At 36.2% G+C, this 23,535-nt stretch overlaps 2 protein-coding genes across 6 annotated transcripts; one reads left to right on the top strand and one right to left on the bottom strand.

Annotated features, from left to right (window-relative positions):
• Nucleotides 1-159: 159 nt before the first annotated feature.
• LOC137936324 (serine carboxypeptidase 1-like) lies at nt 160-2,473 on the bottom strand. The gene is made up of 7 exons (XM_068780917.1): nt 2,113-2,473; nt 1,750-1,857; nt 1,347-1,621; nt 900-1,264; nt 716-811; nt 541-646; nt 160-462 (listed from the first exon to the last, which is right to left on the bottom strand). The coding sequence occupies exons 1-7, from the start codon at nt 2,471-2,473 to the stop codon at nt 313-315; spliced, it is 1,461 nt and encodes a 486-aa protein (XP_068637018.1). The 3' UTR covers nt 160-312.
• A 5,939-nt stretch (nt 2,474-8,412) lies between these two features.
• On the top strand, nt 8,413-21,870 carry LOC137936046 (uncharacterized). 5 transcript variants are annotated; one of them, XM_068780561.1, is made up of 6 exons: nt 8,413-8,702; nt 13,937-14,017; nt 15,316-17,056; nt 17,355-18,448; nt 18,522-19,393; nt 21,706-21,870. In XM_068780561.1, the coding sequence occupies exons 2-6, from the start codon at nt 13,983-13,985 to the stop codon at nt 21,801-21,803; spliced, it is 3,840 nt and encodes a 1,279-aa protein (XP_068636662.1). In that variant the 5' UTR covers nt 8,413-8,702; nt 13,937-13,982; the 3' UTR covers nt 21,804-21,870. The 5 variants fall into 5 exon arrangements, with proteins under 5 accessions (XP_068636662.1, XP_068636664.1, XP_068636665.1 ...); XM_068780563.1 differs by lacking the exon at nt 21,706-21,870 and adding an exon at nt 20,567-21,697; XM_068780564.1 differs by lacking the exon at nt 21,706-21,870 and adding an exon at nt 20,149-20,329.
• Nucleotides 21,871-23,535: the final 1,665 nt, after the last annotated feature.

The following is a 23,535-nucleotide window of genomic DNA, read 5'->3' as shown; positions in this document are numbered from 1 at the left end:
ACACATCACTCTTCAATTTTTTTCTACCTCCTCATTTGTGTTAAACACGCGAAAAAAAGGACTAAGATCTGGTGAAAAGGGAAACCTGTTTACTCCCTCATGAACCAGTGATTCGTTTAAAGGCATATAATTCAAGGCTTTGGAAGTAAAACGATATGAAAAAATGAAGAAAAAAATTGAAACGGCTAAAAGAAATTGCAGTTCTGTAAGTAGTCTTACTGTTCAATTTATTCTGAGCTTAAATATCACTACATTAACCTTCAATCCAAGAGAGAATCCAAGAGCCATAAACATCATCTCCTGGTTCAGGAATCAAGAGCTGGCCCTTGGAGGAAGCTGCCCTCCTATGAAGTAAGTAAAAAATTTCAGTGCTCTTGCTGGTTGATAACTAGGAACGAAGTGTCCAGCTTCCCTTATAGTCACAAACGTGAGGTTCTGGTATCCAACTGCGTATCCACCAACCTTCACAGAACAAAGTTTTTCATTAATGGAGATTTTGTCATCATCATAATCGCATCAGTTGATGAAGACAAATCATACCTCTCCATCAGCAAACCAAGGGTACCAAGATGTCTCTACAGAGGGTCTTAGTCTATTTATCGCCATCCTCGTCGAAGTAACTGTTACTCGCCCATCGACATCACCACTGCAGCAGAAATTAGATTAGTACGAGAAAGGCATAAAGTTAGTTGTTATCGACAAAAGCTTGACTTGCCTGTATATCCACACGTTTATTTCAGAAGCCATTAGCTCGTTAATGGTTTCTAATACTGAGTCGGGGCTGTCTGTCCAGGCAAGATTGATTATAAAGCTGACGAGGTTTTGATTAAAAAAGAGATGTTATTAATTCTGAAGAAAATAAATGGAGAAAGGACAATCTATAATACAAGTAATCATACTTGCAAGAACTCCATGGACCAGGAAGATTAGTAAGATTTGCATGGAGAGCCTTCTGCACCTCAGGAAGGTTCAGATAGGAGTAAATATAATCATCTGAACAGGGATCAAACGCTGCGTGCTTCTGATTACTTACATGGCCACCAGAGAATGAAGAACAGAAGGGAGCATAGATGTGGTAAATGTAAATATTCTGAATCGATACATGAGCTTGTTGGAGATATTCTTGACATGTTAAGGATATATTCGAAAACTTGCAATTCGCAATAATCCCATCACGAGTTTCGTCAGAAATGAGTGCATGAGTAGCGAAGAATTCATACATTCCCTTAAGCCCAGTATCGGAATCTATCCACGCATTGCCAATCTGCAACAAATCCAAGTCATGATAAATATGAACAGTTCAGACATGAGATTAGCTGAATAATGAATCCGAATACGAGGTTTACAGCAATTCCTCGCAAATTGATGACTGTCTGATTGGTGATCTTGTTCCGTTGAAGGATCAACTGAGCTAGCTGTGGCACATAATGCCCGGCATAGCTCTCTCCAGTGATGAAGAAATCCTTGCTTTTGTATTGAGGAAACCTCTCTAACCAGTTCAACAGGAAAGTGTAAGAGTCATCAGCGGTTCTCTTGTCGCCGCTAAGATCGTAGTCGGAAGTCGCATTTGAATATGAAAATCCGACCCCTGCCGGAGATTCGAGGAAGAGAATATTGGCCACTGGGAACAAAAACTGTTCTGTAAGTTCCCCAAAGCGCCGGAATCGTAGATAATGGAAAGACAAATTACTATTAGAACAGAGTCTATTGAAAGAGATGGATCAACCTCTGGCAGTTGATTGAATTTACCGTTGTTCCACCCATATTTGTTACGGGACAGGGTCTTCCCATCACTGTTCACTCTGAATGGCCCCAACTCCATCATAGCTCCTGCTCCTAGAGAGGAACAACCGGGGCCTGTTCATCAAAATCTTTATGAGAAGATAGTGATTGTGGTAAAAAACATTACAAAAGAAAGAACGAAAGAAAAAAGTTCTTTTTCATTAATCTCAAGATAAGTAAACAGGATTATTCTGATATTATAATGTAAATAACAACAGAAACAGAAATGAACCCGCTGCCAAAGTAGGGGAGAAGTTTACAGTTTGTTCAACAATTCCATCTAAACTAATTGTGGATGATTGGGGAAGAGGTAACAGAGTGGAAGATTACCTCCATTGAGCCACAATACTAAAGGCTTGGCCGCGTTCTCCGGCGACTCGACGAAGTAATAGAACAAAGTTCGTCCATGGCTAGGATCAACGGTAACATACCCGGCATACTGATCAAAATCCACTCCTTCTGGCTGCCCCGGCAACTGATCGATCTTATCGTCTTCCATAAACCCATCTTGAGAGCCAATGTACACTGGTGAGTACATGTCGAGGGTTGCAAATTCAACCATGCTCGATGCTTCATATTTCTCCCTTTTCGAGCTTTTTGCTTTGAGGAATTCATCTAACGGGTCGATATTCTGCTGCCTATATGCCTCTGCATAGATCACAAACACCAGGAGGAACCATGCCAGCCTCATGATCACAAGACCAGCAACTATTCTTAGAGAATGAATCGATTTATAGAGAGAGATATGAGGTGAGAGGTCGTATGAGTGCCTGTAGCTTTCTCGACGAGTCAAAATCAAGATTACGGAGGCTAGTGTATGTTCTTATCAAGGCTTTATTGTTTCCTTCCAGTTGAATCTCTAAATTTAATTATCAAGAAAAAAAGGCAAAATGGGTATAAAACTACAAATCGATTTGTTTGTCTGATCCACTCTTCCCAGGTTTCTTTTTGTGTTATCAATATATAGTGGCTGTTGCTGCAACCAGAAGACGGCAAATGCAGCTTGATAGCATATAAGATCTTGATCTGGGTATATTTCTCATATAAGAAATATAAAGAATGAGCAACAAAAACTTCAGTGGAAAGGAAAACAATGAGAAGTTCAGATGGGTTAACTACAGCGATGTCAACTAATAATTTGGGATGATGATCTTCATCTTCAGCTAACATCCATTATGTATTAACGTTAAATATATTGCATCAATGATGTGACAAACCATGGTTTTTGTTTCTCTTGTTCTTGTCATCACTATTTTTAGGTTACTTGTCACCTTCATGTTATTAAACCCGGATTAAACCAGTTTAAATAAATTGGGTTCAGTCAGACCTGATAACTTCTTCTAAGTGAAAAATTGACCGACTTAGCTAGGCCAACCTATTATACCAGTTGATCCATGAAAACTAATCAAGTCGATGTGTGCGTGTGTGTGTGTGTTATGTTGTTCTACTGGTTGATTGGCATTTAACTAGGGCGACAGTCGAGTTGGTTCTAATAACATTGGTCACCATAGTTTCTCCAAGGCAATCCACATTATTCGAAATACTTAGATAGACAAATCCATGGTTTATACTAGAATTTTCAACCTAATGAATGATAATGATGATGATGATGATGATAATGATTGTATTGATAATAATAATGATAATAGAAATATTATATCGACCTACATGTATCATATTTCTATTACCCAATATGAATACACCAAACCACGGGAAAAAAAATGCTTAAAACCTCAAATTCTCAAGAATGAACCATGCTTATTCCAAATCCATCTAATGATGACGATTTAAACGAAAGGGAAATCAAGATAAATTTGCCTATATCTTTAATAATTTAACATCATCAGATGTTTCGGGCAAGAACAATCCGAATTTGTTTATAGGAAAATTACTCATAACTACCATTGCTTCTTGTAAGGGAAGCTTCGGTTTCCCTTTCACAAATAGTTTGTTTTATCTTTATTTTTTCCAAAAACCTAGTGCTTAATTTGTCTTTGAGCTACAAACATGAACTGATCTTAATTAGGTTGAAAAACAAAACTTCAACATGGCTGATGGTTAGAAATTTATAGAGATGAGTTGCTTGTCGTCTAATGCTTGCAGGTAACTTTCTCGATGGACAAGAACCATGGCAGTAGACTGTAGTTTCAAGTTGCTGTCATCCTTTCCTTGTCTCCTTCCATTTAACCTTTCAAATCAGCTAATAAGGAAAGAAGGCAAAATGGGCATATTTTCGGTTGTGTCTAAAATTTGTGGCTTTCTAACCCCTATTTCTTATGTTTCTTTTGTTAATATCAGATGTTACCTTCCAAGCCTAATTTAAATGCAAATGGTTACTCCAAAGCTTGTAACAGCTTGCCTTAAATTTATGGAATATCTAAAGTAGGCAATTCAATAATGAAGGATTTGATAGCCTCCAATCTTGTATCCAGCCCTAATTGTCAAGGCTAGGGACATGTGGCTCTTAATCTTCCCATTTTAATTGTTAAGAATTGACATAAAATTATTGGTTCACCTATAAGAGAATTTAAAATGGTGCATAAAAAACATAATTAGGAGCATCTGTTGGTCGAAATCTCACTCACTAGCAAAACCCTAGTCCTCTCCATTCTAATGGGTACCCATTAGGTGACTTAATACATAGTTATTTCTTTTTAATAGGTATCCATTAAAATTCCCTCAAAAACCTGTTAAGAAAGGAACCCTTTTTTCACACAAAACCTTTTACCCAAGAAGGGCATACTTTGCTTCCCATATTTTTAGGTCTGAAGGGGCAAAGAGACTTCCCACTTTCCAACTCTCATGTTTCTATAGAGGAGAAAAGGCAACCCCTCCCTTCACCACCTTCGAATTTTTTTATTTTTTAGGAGATTAATCATGTTTCAATACTAATATGGGTGAAATGGGTTTTTCATCTCCACCTTGTGAACTTGATCTAAACCCATCCCTGTGAAAGTTTATCACGGGGAACGGAGTAGGTCTCGTGGGGCACAAACCAAAGGGAAGCAAATATATTGGGGTACTTTAGTGTCAATTTTAAATTTTTTTTCATTGGAGTTTGTAATCTTCCCTTTTGATGTGATTTTTTTGCAAGTTGATCTAGAGCTAAAGTTTAATGCATTATAAAATTACAAAACACAATGAACACATCAATATATAGTGGTTCACAACTCAAATTAAGTTGTTACATCAACTCCCAAAGTGTTTCCACGCCTAGGAATTGATTTCCATGCTTTGGAGTTGAATCCACTAAAATAAAGGTCTAATGGCACTTATAATTAAAGACCTCAAAAGCTAATTACAACAATGCTTATAAAAGGAACTTAGAAAAAGTTGGTAGCTTCACTTTTTTGCTTCACTTTTTGAGTTGTTAATGTTGGTTGAGTTTCCTATTTGTTTTCAAAATCTGGTCAAGATTTACCAACTTGAATATTTTTCCTTCTTTAAAAGTTTCTTTTATTTGATCTCACATTACATTAGTTTCCTTAAGATAAAACTTTCTCATTATGAGTTTAGTTTCTTTTTTGACAAAGTCTGAATTTTTTTATTTAGAAAGTTTTGTTTCCTAATTCTAAATTCCAAATAAGTGTCCTAAATCTCCCTAATTTTAGAATTATCTCTGGAATATTTTCTTTGCAAATTGGTCAAGTTGTAATAAAAAGTAATTATTTTATATGAGAAGTTTATGTTTAGAAATTTTTAATTATGATGTTCCATCTCAAAACTTTCTTATTGGAGAGCTTTTTTTGGCTTTCCTCGATTATCATGTTAATAGTGGAATTATTTTTTTACCTCCATCTTGAGTAAAACATGGTCACTTTTTATCCATCTATTGGTCTAAAAGTGCATATTCTTAAGTATTTTCTTCAATTTTTTTTTTAAAATCACTTTAGATAAATGCCTACCCACTACCTAAAAAGTATAGAGTGTGTCTAACATCTAGCTTGAGTCAAGTCTGTTAATCTCATCCAAGAAGTGATTTGTATTTGAGTTACCATAAAAAAATGAGTAGTTTATTTGTTATGCCCTAAAGTTGAGTTATTTTTTTGCCATTGAAATTGAGCGGAATGTATTATAGACTATAATTGTTTTAACTGGTGTGTGAAGCTTTGTTAAATGGCTAGTAGTTTTTTTCTTCTTCATTATTATATTGTTCAAGCTAGGTCTCTTGGTAAAGAACAAAGAGATCCCCAACTTGAGGAGAAGAAGTAGAAAAAAAGTACAATAAAGAGGTAACTAACAATGAAGAATTTCACATCATGTGGTAATCAAGTTTTAAGTGGCTAAAATATCAAAGTAAGGGGGAGAACAAGATAAAGACTACAAACAAGATGTGAACAAGATGAGTCCAAACAAAACAATCAAAATTTATTTTTCAACCACACAATTTCTTGACAAAGATTATTTGCAAGTGAAGTTACAAACACCAGCTTGAGGGGGAGTGTTAAGAAACACCCACGTGTGTAGGAGTGGTATGACTAGTAACTAAGGAGAATTTTTATAGAGATAACATATGCTTGTAATTATGTAAGCTAGTGTAAGTTCTCTTATGTCCTTTTTTCTTTTGAAGTATGTAACTCTAAGGGCGTTGTAGTCATTGTAAACACTTTCACACAACTATAAATATAACCTCAAGGCATGTCATAGATTATTCAAGCTTCTTCCTTTTGGCTCAAATTCGTCCATACACTTCTATCTTTTTTCTTCTTCCTTCTTTCCCTTGGTTTATTCTTTCCACTATCGCAAAAACTAGAATTCATCTCTTCTTTCCTCCCCTTAAGATTTGTTGTGTTTATGTGTTGTCCCTAGAAATCAACAAAAAATAATTAAATATGTTATTTTAAAATTAGTTTCACTTTATTTAATTCTACACAATTAGTTGATTTAATATACTATAATAGCTATGATATTTAATACCATAATTATTTTACTTAAATGATTTAATAGTATGTCTATTAAGATATATTGACCAAGTCAGGTTTTATATCCTTGCTAAAATCTCATTATTAGCCATAGATGTTAAAGTGTACCACTTTATGTGTATAAAGGAAGACTAGATTTTTGTTCAATACTAATTGTAATTTTTTGCAATCTATATTTCAGTCTTTTATTTTTGGATTAGGGATGAGTACTGTATTAGGTTTCGTGGGTAACCCAACCCAACCTGATCTAAAAACCTGAGGTTTGAGGATAAAAACATATCAAGTAGTAGATTTTTTTCAATTGTTTTTTGTTTTTTCAGTTTAGATTTCCAAATTGAAGTTTGGAGTTGGATACAATTTTTTAAAAATCTGACACCAACCCAATCTGAGCGCAACTCTTCTGGATTAATGACATTGCTTGAGACTAGCAACCTTAAAAATAGGTACATGGAAATAGGGGTAGCACTAAGCCAAACCGGCTCGCAAAGTCGTTCGAGTTTGGCTCAACCTCAAACTTGAAATAAGACTCATTAAGTATAATAAGCCAAGCTCGGGATTTTCCAAGTTCGACTTGTTAACTCGTGAGTCGACTCGTTAACATAGATTTTTTTATGAAAGTACCCTTTGCTTTTATTGCTCTTGTCAATTCTCTCTTTACTTGGTTGATAGTTGCTCTTATTTACCTCAACCTCGAAGGTGATCGATCATTGAGTCATTTTGGGTTCCTCAATATCTAATGTTATTTTTGCCAATAAAATAAATACTATTGATGGAAGTATTTATTTTTTTTCTTGTAGGTCTATTAAATTGATTATTATACATTAGTATGTTCCATTACAAAGTCTTGGACTCCTCTATGATACCCTGCAATTCAATAATACACATATCATCATAATATTTTTTATATTTTTTTTATATTTTTTATTTTTTTAAGTTTTAAATATATGTTAGAGATCAAACCCGGCTTGAGATCAGGCTCAAATTCGTTAAAATTTTTGGGTTTAAGGCTAAGCTAGAGTTCAAAATATTCAGAAGAAATTAAGACCCTACATGGAAATTTCTCATAGGCCGAGGCTAATTCCGGAAGTGCTCTTGAACATATACGAAACTGGCCCAAGATTCCTGGACGCTCACGTGATCCTGTTCCTTCTGATAATAGCTACCGCCCCCGGAAGAAATGCAAAGACGACAACGAGACCGCAACCGAAACGGGCCAACCTTCTCGCGTTTTATTCTCCGCCCACCGCAAACAGATACCTCCCCTCCTACTACTGGGTCCCACCGTTCCAGCGACTTCGTCGACGACAAAAGTCCAAAACATTCCGTAAACGATGATGCGTCCCACATAGCAAGTGGCGGCATAAATGAAACCCGAATCCAAGCCGCCTCCAAAGACAGCCTTCAACAACCCTGGACGCTATCGATGGCTCCAACGCTGGAGACCGGAGACTGGTCTATCACAGGAATGAGATGGCGATAGCTACCAAGTATCAGAAGTGAAGTAACAGTATCAACCTTCTGTTTCTTTCTATGATCTTGAGATCAAATAGGTCATTTAAACAGAATTAATTAAATGTCGTAACAAACCATGTTGCTTAATTCTTCTAACAGGACATGATGCTTGAGAGTCGTCTCTCACCCGATTACTACAGTGATCTAATATCGTCATCCCTTTTATTATATATATCTCAATTTGTCTAATATAGGCCAGAAAGTAAAATGGAAAGTGGAAGTCACTGATTTACCCATTTTGTTTCATTGGTTCCGGGTGCGGTTTGCTGTAATTCGAGTCGAGTGTTAAGGGTAATAAGATCATGCGGAGGAGCATAGGAAAGCTCTGCTCGTTTCTCCATTGTCAGTGGCGTTCAGGTAGCTCCAGGTGTTGGCCTTTTTGCAGCTATTTTGGGCCGGAATCGCTGAAACCCTAATCGTCAAAACGGATTGTTAGTTGGTTCTGATGAAGAAACTGCCGATTCTCGAGCTGCTAATATTTTTTTGGTATATCTGTTTCCCTTTCGCTGGGATACTCACTTTTATCTGGTTTTGTATGTTCCTGAGCTCATTTTGGTTTCTGGGTTTCCTGTGTATGCTATCTGTTTCTTTGATTTGGTTTGTAGTCTGTCTCTGTATTGCGTCGTTATGGGTCGTTTTTGTTCAACTGTTTATTTCTTTTGGTTCGTGTTCTCTTTTTCTTTAGTTTGCCTTCCGTTTCTTACGAACTCTGTTTGCTTATGGCTGTTGTCGCGTAAACATGTTGCTTTTACTCTGTTACACAAGAAAACGGAGGACTCAACTGTGTGTATTGAGTTTTTGTTTGTTTCTTTGTTTATATTGTATTCCTACATGACTTCCTTTTTTCCCCGTCCCATGATTACCGTGGACCGATTACAGGGTTTGACGATCGTTTAGTTTTCCAGTGTATGCTCTATTTTCGGCACTCCTACTGGTACTAGTTTACCTTAAAAGGCATTATCTATCGCTGGCTATTGAAATGAAAGAAAAAAGAAAGAAACCTTACAAAAATAATTCATGTCTACAGCTCCTTAGTCTATGTTCTGTTCACACGAAGTAAATGGTAGATTTTCCGTGTTTCATTACAATATCTTGAATACAGTTAAACCTTAAGCATTTGGCCACTTTGAGCATATCATAAGCTCCTACGCTATTCAATGATGGGTGTTAGTAATTTTGGTTTCTAATAATGTCTTTATTATCAGGGTTTGATAGATGGAACCTTCCATTGGTGAGCATCTATTCTGATGAATTTTAGCATGTATGAAGTGGGAAGATGCCTTGTAAATTGGTGTAATCATGTTATTGATTGTCTATTGGCTCATGATCATCTTTAGGCTATGTATTATTTTTTCCATCTTTTTGTTCTGGCCAAGCAGATGGCTAGGCAGCAGGAAGAAGATGAATTTTTTTATTTTTTTTTAGCAGTGGAGGCTGGTGCCATGATGCCATTTTCAGTCTTGAATAAATGGTTTTGTGCAGATGTAAATACATAGTTTACATTGGACTTCCCATGAATTCACATGATTTACATGGTCCTAGGTCATATATGTGATATGTTGTCATGTCAATTTGATTAGAACTAGGTGCATGTGTACACTTTATTATCCCTTCTTTTTGAGACTGTTAGGTGCATTGTGCTTGACAACCACAAATTCTAATCAAATGATACATATTTCGGTGTTATAACTATATAAATAACTATATGGGGGATTTTGGCTTTCATACAACTTCCTTTTGAAGTCAGTATGTGCATATACTTTTTCATATTACATATAGATGACCACTTAATTTCCATATTGTGATTGATATTGCTTGTTCATGAAGCTTAGATTTCAACCTAAAGAATATCATTTGGAATACATCATTTGTGGCATTATGCAAAATAGATGATTTGGTTCAAATTAGTTTTAAGATACTAGATGGATGTCTATGTTTGGGATATATATCTATATTTTTTATTTGGACCTTATTGTGTAGTTCATTAATTGAAAAAGGGAATACATTAGAGTACAATAAAGAACAGGCCTCATCTGGGAATAGAAGAGGGTGGGGACTCTCCTATAACTAGGGTAGGCTAAGAGACTCCCTGCTTGGCTAGGTCATCAGAGCCATTGTCAGCTGCAGAGGGTGTGTGCTGCCATATTGCATGTAGAGTTTCACTATTGTCTTGGATTTCATTGAAAAATATTTGATATCTTTATGCATCTGTTTTTTGAATCTTTCTGTTTAGATCTTGTTATGGTTTTTGTGTCAGTGTCATTAATGAAACTTCGGTATTGTAGTGCTATTTTTATTCTTAACTATGAGATTTGCATGGTGATTTTGTGATATTGAGAATCTTTTTCATGTTTTGCATTTTTTATGATCTATTTTTTTATTTTGCAGAACGTGTTGAATGAGGAGAATGTTCTTCTTCTTTTAAATATTACTTCATATGCATGTAACTTGCATCATCATCTTATACTTCTCTCGAATTTTTTTAACTTTTGCCATTTATTTCTTTTCAAAGAGCTGTATTGCTCGTTTGTGTTTTACCTACTCCTTTTCCTTTCTTTTTTCATTTCATGGACATTAACTCCTATCATTTTATCAATCTCCCCTGATTTTTCTTGAGTGTTTTATTGGTTGAGAAGATGTTTTTGTTGATCTTCTTTACCTGACATTTTATTTTGCTCTCCTCTATTGTGATTATGCGACATTTAGTTAAAGATTCTTAACATTTTCTAGCATTATACTCAATCATATAAATAACAAGGTTTTAAACTAACCTGTTATGGCTCCAAAATTGTTAAGTTCATAATTGTTTTTGAAAACAACGAAAAGATTACATCATATTAAGAAAAAGGTGCAAGAAGGCAAGATACTGTTAAAAGACACTTACGTGTGTAGGGGTGACATGATTAACAAATAAGGTGAACTTTCATAGAGATGGCATAAAATTGTAATTATGCAAGCTGATGTATGTCCTTTTATGTCTTTTTTTCTTTTAAAGCATTGTAGTCATTGTAAACACCTTCATACAACTATAAATATAGCCTCAAGGCATGGGGTAGAGCATTCAAGGCTCTTCCTCTTAGCTCAAATTCATGCGTACACCTCTTTTTTTTTCTTCTTCCTTCTCTCCCTTGGTTTCTTCTTTCCTCTTTCCCAAGAGCTGAAATTCCTCTCTTCTCCCATTCCTTTGAGATCTTTTGTGTTTATAGCTTGTCCCTAGAAATTAACATGGTATCAGAGCGGGTAAGATCTAAGATGGAAAAAGGAGAAGAGGATGGAGAAGAAAGGGAGGAAGAAGAAGAAAAAGAAGAAGAAAAAAAGGAGTTTCTCGTTTTTCCTTAAGTCTTTTCTTTTCCAATTCTTGTTTTTCATTCGATGTTTTACTCTTTTACCATATGTTTCCTATAGCAAATTCTATACCGTTGGAAATATATTTGAGTCGAGTTTCCAACTCAAAAAAAAAAAAATTGTTGAAATCAAATTTTTTTAGAAAGAGAAATCGACATCTAAAGCAGCAAAGGTCAAGCAGAAGAAATTTTTTGTGTAGCAGTAGAAAGCCTCAACTTCTTGAACGGTTTGTACCAACATGACTGAGGGTTTATGTTGAGAGTTATATCTAAAAAAAAAGCTATGTGAGTTTACTTTCTATCCCAATAAGCCGTTTCTTAATTTTATCTCATATTACATTAGTTTCCTTAAGAGAAGTTCTTCCCATTATGAGTTTAGTTTCCTTTTTTTGACAAAGTCTAAAATTTTTGTAGAAAGTCTTATTTGATCATTCTAAATTTCAAATCTTAGAGTCCTAAAACCTCTCTCATTCCAAAGATTATCTCTTGAATATTTTCTTTGCAAATTGGTCAAGTTGTGTTAAAAAATAATTGCCTTATATGAAAAGTCTATGTTTAGAAAGTTTCCATTATTATGTTCCATCTCAAAACTTTCTTATTGGGGGTTTTTTAAGTTTCCTTAATCACCATGTTCATAAAGGAATTATTTTCTTACCTCCCTCTTGTGTAAAACATGGTCATTTTTTATCCATCTATTAGTCTAAAAGTGCTTTCTTCTTACTTGGAAGTATGAAGAGGTGCATTGTATGCCTCCTTCCATTTGAAGTATGAGAGTTACTATCTTTTTATTCACACCCTTAATTCCTCAAAGTATTGTCTTCAATTTGTGTTTGTTAAACTCACTTCAGAGCAACGCCTATAGACCCACTACCTAAAAGTATAGGAGTGTGCCCAACATCCAACTTGAGTCAAGTCTTTTTATTTTTCACCCAAGAGGTTTTTTTTTTGTTTGAGCTACCCTTAGAAGTAGTCTCTTTGTTGTGCCCTACAGTTGTGCTATTTTTTCCCATTTGAAATTGAGCAGAGTGTGTTTCAAACTATGACCATTTTAACTAGTGTATAGAGCTTTGTTGTACGGTATGAGTGATTTTTCTTTTCCCACTATTATGTTATGCAAGTTGGGTCTTTTGGTAAAGAACAAAGAGATCCCCATCTTGAGAAGGAGAAGTACAAGAAAAAGGTAACTAATAATGAAGAATTCCACATGTTGAGGTAATCAAATTTTATGTAACTAGAATATTCAAGTAAAGGGGAGACAAGATGAGAACAAGATGAAGGTTACAAGCAAGAAGTGAACGAGAAGAAGAATCAAATCAAGACAATCAAAATTTATTTTTCAAGCACATAAGTTTTTTTTACCAAGATTATTTGCAAAGTGAAGTTACAAACACCAGCTTGAGGGGGATTGTTTAAAAGACACCCACGTGTGTAGTGGTGGCATGGTTAGTAAATAAGGAGAACTTTCAGAGAGATGGCATAGAATTGTAATTATGCAAGCTGGTGTATATCCTCTTGTCTTTTTATTTTTGAAGCATGTAGCCCTAAGGGCATTGTAGTCATTGTAAGCACCTTCATATAACTATAAATATAGCCTCAAGGCATGGGGTTGATCATTCAAGGCTCTTCCTCTTGGCTCAAATTCGTCTATACACCTCTCTCTCTTTTCCTCTTCCTTCTCTCCCTTGGTTTCTTCTCTCCTCTCTCCCAAGAGCTAAAATTCCTCTATTCTCTCCTTCTTTGAGATCTCTTGTGTTTATGTCTAGTCCCTAGAAATCAACAAATACATAGGCTCCCAAAGGAGGAAAATTTTTAAGTCTGTGAATAAATGTAAAATTTTTTCTTCATTTCTTTATGACATCAGTAATTTTATATTCTTTCTTGTTTTGCAATTTTTTTGTTATGCACTTTACAATTTTTTTTTGGAAACCTCTTCTTCTTTTAGTTTGCAACATTTTTTTATACAAATTTATTTCCTTTTCCTCTATAAGGACCAAAAAAAATTTTAAATGAAACATCATCTTAAATAAAAGAGGAATATATTTTTACAATGATATTGTTGAATTTCTAGAAAAGATAAATACTTCATGGATTGATGTAATTTGAGTACAATGAGCCTCTATTTATAATAGAAGAAACAAGTTGAATCTAATTACAATTAAACTATCCTTGTACCAGTTACACCCAAAGTTAAACACTGAAAATAAGTCCTAGAACAATTGCTTGTGAGGTTTCCTAAGAAGAACCTATTTGCTTACTATCTGTAGTTTTTAAAGCTAATCACATAAACATTTGTGGTAATTGGCCAGCTATACTAAGGCCCATGTCTATCATTTATTTTTTTAGAAAATACCTAAGGTCTTAGTCACATTTTTTCAGATGCTGTTGAAAGAGGTCAAGGTCTTTAGAACGAGAGCGAAGACTCATGGAAAAGATCTTATTACTATGTCTGTTAGACCAGTAAGTTGGCTTCTGTTTTAACTCATTTAGCTTCTATCAAGTATATTTGTTGCTTAGATAGAACGGAGATCTAATTTAAGATTGACAGAAGTCGGTCAATTGGTTCCTGGTAACTAAAAATTTTCCTGTGCATCAAGTTTTTTACTTGGACAAGGTCAACCATGAAACATGTAGACAATAAAAGAAAAGCATATCATTGTACAAAATAAGAAATAATCATTTTGACAGGCTACCATCCAGAAGATTTCAGTAAAGGGAAATTAACCCTAGTTATTTTGACCATCTTAAGTTGTGTAAATTCTCACCACACTTCCAAAAATAAAAGAATATGAACTCACTAGGGTGTTTGGGGGAACAATATTATCAGATTGATTAAAAGGCCAAACATCATCTCTCTCCTATGTTGACATGTCTTTCATGTGTGTTCCACATTCCTCTTTGACACGTGTAAAAATCTGAGTTTAATATACTGGATTTTCTTTGCAATGCTGTTATGAGATTTCTTAGTTGGCTGTACCTTAGTTTTCTTTTTTTGCTTTTTTTTAAAGTATGAGTTAATTGATATTTGTATTGTATACCTGTTGTAAAATCTTGTATCCAACCTTCAAAGCATCCTACTTTGTTCTGTACCCCATGTGACTTTTTTGAGGGATGTTTATATTTTGTTAGTAGAAATGCAAATACAGGAAGCTGGAGACCACTGCCGCAGTACATGATACGAAATCAAAGTACTAGCACCTATGGATATGAGCAAAATACATCTCTTTATCAGAACTTTTGGATTCCAGATGATTTTCAGGTTGTATATTTTGACTTCCAGATCCGATGTCCTTGCTTATAGGACTGCTTTAGAAAGCCCACTGTAGCCTTTGAACATTTAAGGGTGGTTCACATTTTACCCTTTTTCTTTTTTCTCATGAGGAATTATAAGGTTCCCCTGAACTAACTTTTGGATCTTAACCAATCTGTGATGTAACATCTATTCTAAAGCATCTTTTTGTAATAAAAGGAGATGCCAAAAAGAGAGTACACTGATGGCTCAGGTTGACAGAGCATTCTCATCCAATCAACTGTATACAGCATATCAGAAAATGAGATGGGATTTTTCTCAGCTCTACCATTGATTGTCTGCAAACTCACACGGCAACCTTGAATGTGACGACTGCTTTCTCACGAGCTTATTCACATTCCAAAGGCTTTCTCTATTTAAAGCTCCATTATTTTTTTACTGCATTGCAAATTAATTTAGTTGCTTGGTGCTATATCTTATCTGCTTATTATATCTCTGCTCTTTCCAGGAAACGCCTTTGGTCATTGAAATGGTTACACATAATCCTGCTTCTGTGCATGCTACTATCTTTGGTCATTGATGGGTCATGTGCCATGAAGAATGGAATGCAGGACCCTTGGGGTCAGGACGTCTGCAGGTCCTCTGTAGTTGATAGTGCAGCTTCCACTGCTTTACTGATTGGAGACATTTGCCCCGAAACACAGAGACACTCCAGCCTGAATTATATCTGTTACAGTTCTAAATCCTTTTGCTTTCCATCAACTTTACCTGGTTTTGAAAAAGAAGAAGATTCTGTATCTCCCAAGTGGTCAATCCTCCATACTATCAAGGAAAATAACTTGAGTTGGTGTTCAAACCAAACAACTTATGTGCTACTGGATGGGAGGTCTATTTTGTGCTCTTTGAGCATTGAAAGGGAACATAGAGCCAATAAGGTTAATTTAGATAGACTTATTGCTTGCAGAGGAGGGAGTCATGAGAATTCTGAGATGGTTGACTTTGACCATCTGGACGATTCATCATCCCCGAACATATCAATAAATCCACCTTTATTAGATTGGGGCCCAAGTCATTTATATGTCCCTTCTTTAGCGTTACCAACTGTGTCTAACAGATGCAATGACAGTACTTTACATGTCTATGAACCATCAAGCACAGACCCACAGTTTTATACATATAATTTCAGCAAGATTTCCTTGGGACCTGGTGAGTCTGCCTCTATTCCTTTTGTCTTCTTACCAAAGTGGGTGGGCTTGTCTTCAGCTCATCTAGTATTGCAGACAAGTTCTGGGGGGTTTGTGGTTTGTGCGAAAGGCTTAGCTGTCGAGTTTCCATATGGGAAAGAACCTCTGGTGGGTCTCAGTATGTCTTCTGACAGAAGGATGAAGAAAACTTTATCTTTGTACAACCATTTTGGTGATGTGATAAATGTTGTGAAATTTCAAGCTTCGGTTGGCATTTCAGATGAAAATATTTCCCACCTTGTCCATGCAGTTTGTAGAACTGTTGCCTCTCCTGCACTGGATGAAGGTGGTTCTTCTCCTACACTGGAGGAATGGTTGACCGTGAAGAGCGACCAACTAGGTTTACCTTTGATGGGGATGAGACCATTTAGGAAGTGGGAGGTGGCCCCTAATGAGAATCAACCCATCATGGAAGTAGATATATTTTCCCAGATTGAAGGTAAAAATTTTGGTGCTTTCTGCATACATTTACAAAGTTCAATTTCCCAAGAATGGAATGATACAGTGGTAGTGCCTCTTGAAGCAGAGGTGCATGGTAAGGTATCTTATAATTCTTTTACCGGTTCAGCTTCTGTGCTTCTTGAGTCACTCATGGCATGTAACAGTGAGAAACCAACAGTTTTTGCCCTTTCCCTAAGAAATGATGCATCATATCTGTTAAGGTTGGTTAAGGTTAGTGAAGTTACAGATGACATGGAAGTTTTTAAAGTCAAGTACATGGAAGGGTTATTACTCTTTCCTGGAACTAGGACTCACATATCTATTATCAGTTACAATTCTGCTGGAGGTTTACAGGACCTACCCCTGGAAATTCCTAATATTAGTTCAAGCTGTAAGCTGCTGATTCTAACAAATGATTCCTATAATCCCCAGATTGAGTTTTCATGCCAAAGGTTATTGGCAGAATCCTGTTTGAGAGATCACTACAAAGAAGAGAAAGAGGCCTCTGGCAATTCAATAAGTGAATCTGTACACAACACAAGCCAGACATCAGCACCAATGAAGGTAGGTACTTTAATATTAAGGTCAACATTTTAATGGTTTAATAGGTTCCCCTCAGTCATTATTTTCAAAGATCCTACCTCTTGCTATTTATTTTCAATACTTTTTCATACAGCAACTGGCTTTCTGACATCATTAGATTTTGTTTTTTCCTTCTTCTTTTTCTGTTCAGAAAGTTATCATTAGTAGATTTGATTGACTTCGACTTTTCTGACCTTAAATACACAAAGTCTGTCTTCCAATGTTTTTTTTTTTTTTTGCCTCATTAAATTTTCATGCCAATTGTTTAATTTTGTTGAAGGTACCTGAAGCTGCCGAAGAAGATGAATTGATACTAAGGAACTGGAGATCTCAAGGCACAATCAGTGGTAAATCTGTGCTTGATGATCAAGAAGTACTTTTCCCAACTGTTCAGATTGGGACCACCTTTCCTAAATGGATAACAGTGAAGAACCCAAGTCAATACCCAGTTATAATGCAGCTTGTATTAAACTTTGGTGCTGTTGTAGAGGAATGCAAAGATTCAGGCGAGTTATTAGACCATGTCCTGCTGAGTGATTTGATGTCCAATTCTTCTATGAACTTCACTGAAGGATTCTCTCTACCTGAACATGGAATTGCGGAGGCCTATGTCCATCCATACGGAAAAGCTTCATTTGGTCCAATCTTCTTCCGTCCATCAAATCGTTGTCAGTGGAGAAGCAGTGCACTCATAAGAAACAATCTTTCTGGTGTGGAATGGCTGCATCTACGTGGGACTGGTGGAGCTCTGTCCTTGGTCCTTCTGGAGAGTTCTCAACCTGTGAGGAATCTAGAATTTAATCTCAGTGTGCCAGTCCCATTAAATTTATCCCCACCACAGCTGTTTTTTCACACAGAAATCACAGGCACAGCATGTTCTCAGCCTTTGTCAAAAGAACTACTTGCTAGAAATACTGGGAACTTGCCATTCGAGATCAGAAGAATTGAAGTTTCAGGGGCAGACTGTGGCTTCGATGGGTTTATGGTACACACATGCAGAGCCTTTGCTCTTGCTCCGGGAGAGTCAAGGAGGCTTCTAATATCATATCAGACAGATTTCTCTGCATCAGTGGTCCACAGAGAACTTGAGCTGAGAATGTCTAGTGGAATTCTTGTGATTCCAATGAAAGCAAATTTTCCTCTTAAAGTTCTTAACATCTGCAGGAAATCTTTTCTTTTGATGCTTCTGAAGAAAATATATATAATAGTGATGGTTGCTGCTTCTGTGACCCTCTCACTGTTTTGTTGTGTTCTTCCCCAATTTCTGAATTCAGACAACCAACATGTTTTCTTCAAGAGTGAGAAGAATTATATGGCTTCTGTTCAGACAATTAGAAAGCCAGCACCCCTGCATAGAAATCAAAGAAATTCCAGGTTGTCTATCTCTCTTTAAATTTTAACTGCTTCTTTTCTTATGAGCCATTGAATAACACTGTCAAATGTCCAGGTCAGTTAAGGAAATTCATGACCCAGGTTTGGGCTGTGTTCCAAAATCTGCTGATCGTCTAAATAGCACTCAGGAACTTGAAGCTATTCACCAGAATGTGAAACAGAAGCAAGAAACGCAATCAAAAATATTCTCTTGCTCCGAGAATTCTAAGACAGCTGTTTTATCTCCATCCCCTTCAAAAGAGCAGCTCAAAGCAATGGGGGAAAGTTATATTTTATCAGAAGTGCATCATGCTGGTGATCTTACAGTCAAGACTGGTCGAGAGAGAGGAAGAAGACGGAAAAGAAGGGCTGCAAGAGGTTCGGGACTCTCTGGAAAACTTGAACTCACTAGCAGTCAAAGTGGGAATTCAACACCTTCCTCCCCTTTTTCCCCTGTAATGTCTGTGACACCCAAAAAAACTCTTCCATCTCCTGATTTTGATCGACCTAGTGGGCATTTCAGGGAGCGCCCTTCTCCCAGAACAGATGAGGATGAAGATAAGGATCTTCTAGTAGAAGCTGACTCGAGTGCAAAACTAGAATCGATGATTTCTGTGGTTTGTTGTGATAATAATTGGTTGCTTCCAGCTGTGAACTCATCTGTACTGCGTAGATCTGGTGGCAGGCCTGTTTTGTTACCTTCTGCTACATTTCCTGGTACAAGTCGCTGTGAACCTAGTGCACGGTTTCTGGCTTCAACTTCTCCTGTTACTCCTCATGCAAGGGCTCCAGGTTCTAAAGTCTGTCAAGATAAAAGGATTGCAAAAGAAGAGAAAATTGGTGCTCGGGAAGAATTTATCTATGATATATGGGGCAACCACTTCTCGGAGTTTCATCTGCTGGGAAAGTTGGCAGCTGTCCCCACGTATGTGTCTGATGCAGTTGAAGGTGAGTCTAAAAGCTTCTTTGCTAGGGGCCCACAGAACCTTACAAATAAAGCATCCAAAAGGTCTATATCACCTGTTCCTAATCTGCCAATTTATGATGCAAACTGTCCTAATCAAATGAGGAAGTAGGTGCAGACTATTTCTAGCTACCTCCAGTTAATCACTTTCAAGTGGTCTTTTATTTTCGAATAAAATACAATACCTTAATTGAACAGAAAAATACAGATGACATAAAATACAGAAGATGTATAACTGATATGCTCAATTTATTTCAACTAGGAGCAGAAATCTAATTAATGTATGATGGAAACAAAAAAAGAATTAAAAAAAAGGCAATGAAAGCTTTACTTTTTATAATAAATTCAAATTTTATTAAAGCAAAAAGAGGAAATGCATCATCCTGTTTCACCAATGAATGGCTTCCCGAAGAGCATGAGCCCAAATGATATTAGATGCTGCAACAACCTCATTGATTTGAAGAAAATTTTCTGATTTAATCTCCAACTGGTTGTCGAGTCCCCCTCAAACTAAGCAATGACTCTTTTCAAACCACCTTCCACACTCACTGGTTGAGAGAAGTGCATGAAATAAACTTTTAGGCCGTTTAACAGGATGTGAGCTTCAGCCATGTTAGAGTCTGAAATACTGAGGACCGTAGTATAAGAGATGAGTAATGCCCTCATGGTCTCTAATCATGTTGCTGAAACCAGATGGTCTAGGATTGACCAATGATCTTCCATCAATTTTTTGTTTTAGGTTAGGAAGGCCAAAGGGGAAGTGAACCAGAAGGTAACAAAATGCTTACCTATTGTTGTTCTTCCTTTTGCTTCTTCCCTTTTGTTGAACATTTGGTCCAATTGTTCACGTTTGTGGCTCTCCACATACTTGTATTTTTCATTATACAATCTATAACAAGTGACACCATGTCAAATTTTGTTAGAAATATGCATGAAAACATTGTAAATTTGGTGTGAATTATAACTTCCAAATTAACTGAGTTTTCATTTATGACCTGGACATGAGATTTTTTCCAGATGCTAGTGTCCAAATACTTTAAAGTTAATTCTTCTGTTAATAAAAGTTTGAAGCTGGTAAGTTAGTTTCTGATTGAAGTGAATTCATGAGTGTGAGTCTGTGATTTGCAAGTTACTTTTCTCTTTTTTTGTTTTTGTAGAGCATATTACCCATTGAGACTGTTCATTGAGGCCAAAATTTTCACGCTTCCAAATTATGTTCTTTTGTTACTTTACATGTGATGCAAGGTTAATGCTTAGAGAAAGCAAAACACCAAGAAGAATCATATATAAGTGTAGAATTCTAGGGTGCTCTACTTCCTCTGAAGTCACCTTGTATATTAGGTGTACATAGTTTGAGTGTAACGGTATGGTTTTCATGTGAAAGAAATTTGCTCTCTCTCTCTCTCTCTCTCTCTCCATCTAGACATGAGTTAGATTTCATTTTCCTCTTGTAATTTACTTATCATCAGACATTCTGGCTACATGGAAGTGGTAGAGTGGGTGAGGAAGATAGGCTGCCCTTAGAAGAGCATGGTATTAATAGGAAGATTGGAGATTGATGAATTCTTACCTGTAGTTATGGCGATTATGTTATTGTTGTTTTACATGATCGGTCAGGCTTCTTCCGTGTACAAGGGATTATTTTCCACATATTGTCTGATGTAGGATATAGTGTTTACTAAAAGTAATGAACAGTATCATTCTCTTCTGCACTGCAAGAATGGCTGTAACCATTGTTTGCTTCTTTTCGTGTACGAGGGATTCATTTGGCCCTTTTCATGTCCCATTTGTTATACTTTGACGTTTGGGGGTTCTCTACATTATGACCCCTAAGTTGTTGATCGGAAATTGATTACCGAGTTTTATGTTTTGAATCTGCTGCAACAATGGCTGTAACCATAACAGACTGCAAAAGGAGACTAGTACAAGACTGCTATAAAGTAAATTGACTTGAACTGCACACAGGTTGTGACAGTTTAAGTGAAAAGTCCCCATTGGTATTGTTGGGTTCTTTGGATCTTCAAAATCTACATTGTTGCAGGGGGAGATATATTTCATAAGGCATTATGCTTCAAAATGTCTTTATTGCAGTGACCCGTTTTGGGAACAAAGCTGTTTCAAGCAAAAGATTAGAAACTAAACAGAGAAACTGGGAGAAATGGTTTTTATTGCACGTCAAGCAAATAGTCTTAACTAATGAAGCTTGCATCTCCAACCAAATTCGGGATGGCAGGTTCAAATGCCAGAAAAGCTCAGAAAGATTCTGGATATGATTCTAAGAGTAATTTTTTGGCAGGAAAACACTTCAGGAAGAACAGTGCTTGGTCCAAGCTTGATCCATGCATTCGGCTATCTTACAGATATCATTTATTGGGCTTTTCAACGAGGAGTTAGCAGACTCTGGTTTAGTGTGACAGTACATGTAAATAGAACATTGAACAGATTCAAAATATAATTGATTATTGAACATAAATATAGGTGGAATGTTAAGTTCATGTTTTCTTGTCCAGTTAGTGTAAAAGTGAATTAACTAGTAAAAGTGAAATGGAAAGTGAATTACTCTTTCGTGTCAGGAAAGTATTTTTTTTGTTAGTGTCTAAAATAAAAAATAGTGTAAATAAAAGAATGAGTTATTTTGTATAATATGCTTAAATGGATTATATACTTAAATAAATAATAAACTTAAACAAACGTAGTTACTTTTATAATAAGTAATATAATATAATATTAAAATATATAAATAAATTAAGATAGATTATGGTTTAATCTAAATTAATATAATAATTATAAATTAAAATTAAATAGTGTGCTAATTAATTATAAAAATAAAATATTTAAACAAAAATGTATAATTTTATAATGTCTAGATATTTGATTAAAATTTTATTTTAATAATATTTTAATTATCACTCTTAAATCATTAATTTAATATAGTAAAAACAATAATAAATATTTTATTTTTACGGCGCTCTCCAATAAGGCTCCAATGATGTTAACAGAAACAAATATTCTATTACGCACACAAACATAAACAAGTAATTAATTTTCATTTTCCCTATTACGTAACCGTCCTTATCGAAATTATATTGGAGTGAGTGATTATTCACTTTCAATTTCTATTACTCACTAACGTTTTTGGGTAAACAGGAGTGAAATCACTTTTACTTGTATTCTACTTTTCTAAGACAGAAAAAAAAAAAAAAATCTGCGCACCAGCTCCTTGAGTTCAGATAATCTCGTAATCTTCTGGAAGTTCTCTTCCTCCCTTCACAGGAAGCAAAGTCTTTCTCGGTCAATCAAAATGTGGGCCAGATGTACCCACGGTGACCGTTGGCTTTATCCCTACGCCCCAAATGGTTTCAAGCCAAAGACAACCCCAACCCCACACAAAGACTGTCAGCTAACAGCTCACCCAACAAAAAGAAAGAACCCATCCCAAGCACCCAAAGTTCTACTGTTCAGTCAACCATCAAGCTCAGGTAGCAGCAGCTCAGACCGTTGGTTCCTGCAACTCTCTCTCTCTCTCTCTCTCTCTCTCTCTCATCTTTACCACGGCTGAATTCAACCCATGCAAGGCCACACCAGACTAGATACAAACTGTCCCTCTCTCTTGTCACACACCTCAACTACTTGTAATACTTTGGGTGGCAGTTGGATGGTGATTGTAACCTAGCATCAAGGTATTTGTACTGGGTCTCAAAGAAAAATCTGTTTGGGTTTTGACGCTTTTAGCTCTCTCTTTCTCTCTCTCTCTCTCTCGGATCTTTGTCACGGCTGAATTCAACCCATGCAAGGCCACAGCAGACTAGATACAAACTGTCCCTCTCTCTTGTCACACACCTCAACTGCTTCCTTCTAATACTCTGGGTGGTAGTTGGGAGGTGATGGTAACCTAGCATCAAGGTGTTTGTTCTGGGTCTCAAAGAAAAATCTGTTTGGGTTTTGGCTCTTGTCACCTTTATGCATGTGGGAAGGAAAAGGGTGATAAAAAAGTGTTACAATGCCACCACAAATCGTAATAATTCGGTGGCCCACCCTACACGTGATTGGGGGTTGAGTGGTAACTCTCATGGCCTGAATTGGATCAAGGCTTTATTAAGTAATTAGTGAGTTTGCTAACGAAGGA

Source organism: Aristolochia californica, unplaced genomic scaffold (genome assembly GCF_029961685.1).
Source record: "Aristolochia californica isolate CCGP_79_NKW_82.1479 unplaced genomic scaffold, dmAriCali1.0.hap1 SCAF_7, whole genome shotgun sequence".
NCBI classification, from domain to species: domain Eukaryota; kingdom Viridiplantae; phylum Streptophyta; class Magnoliopsida; order Piperales; family Aristolochiaceae; genus Aristolochia; species Aristolochia californica.
This window is presented reverse-complemented; position numbering and strand designations above follow the sequence as displayed.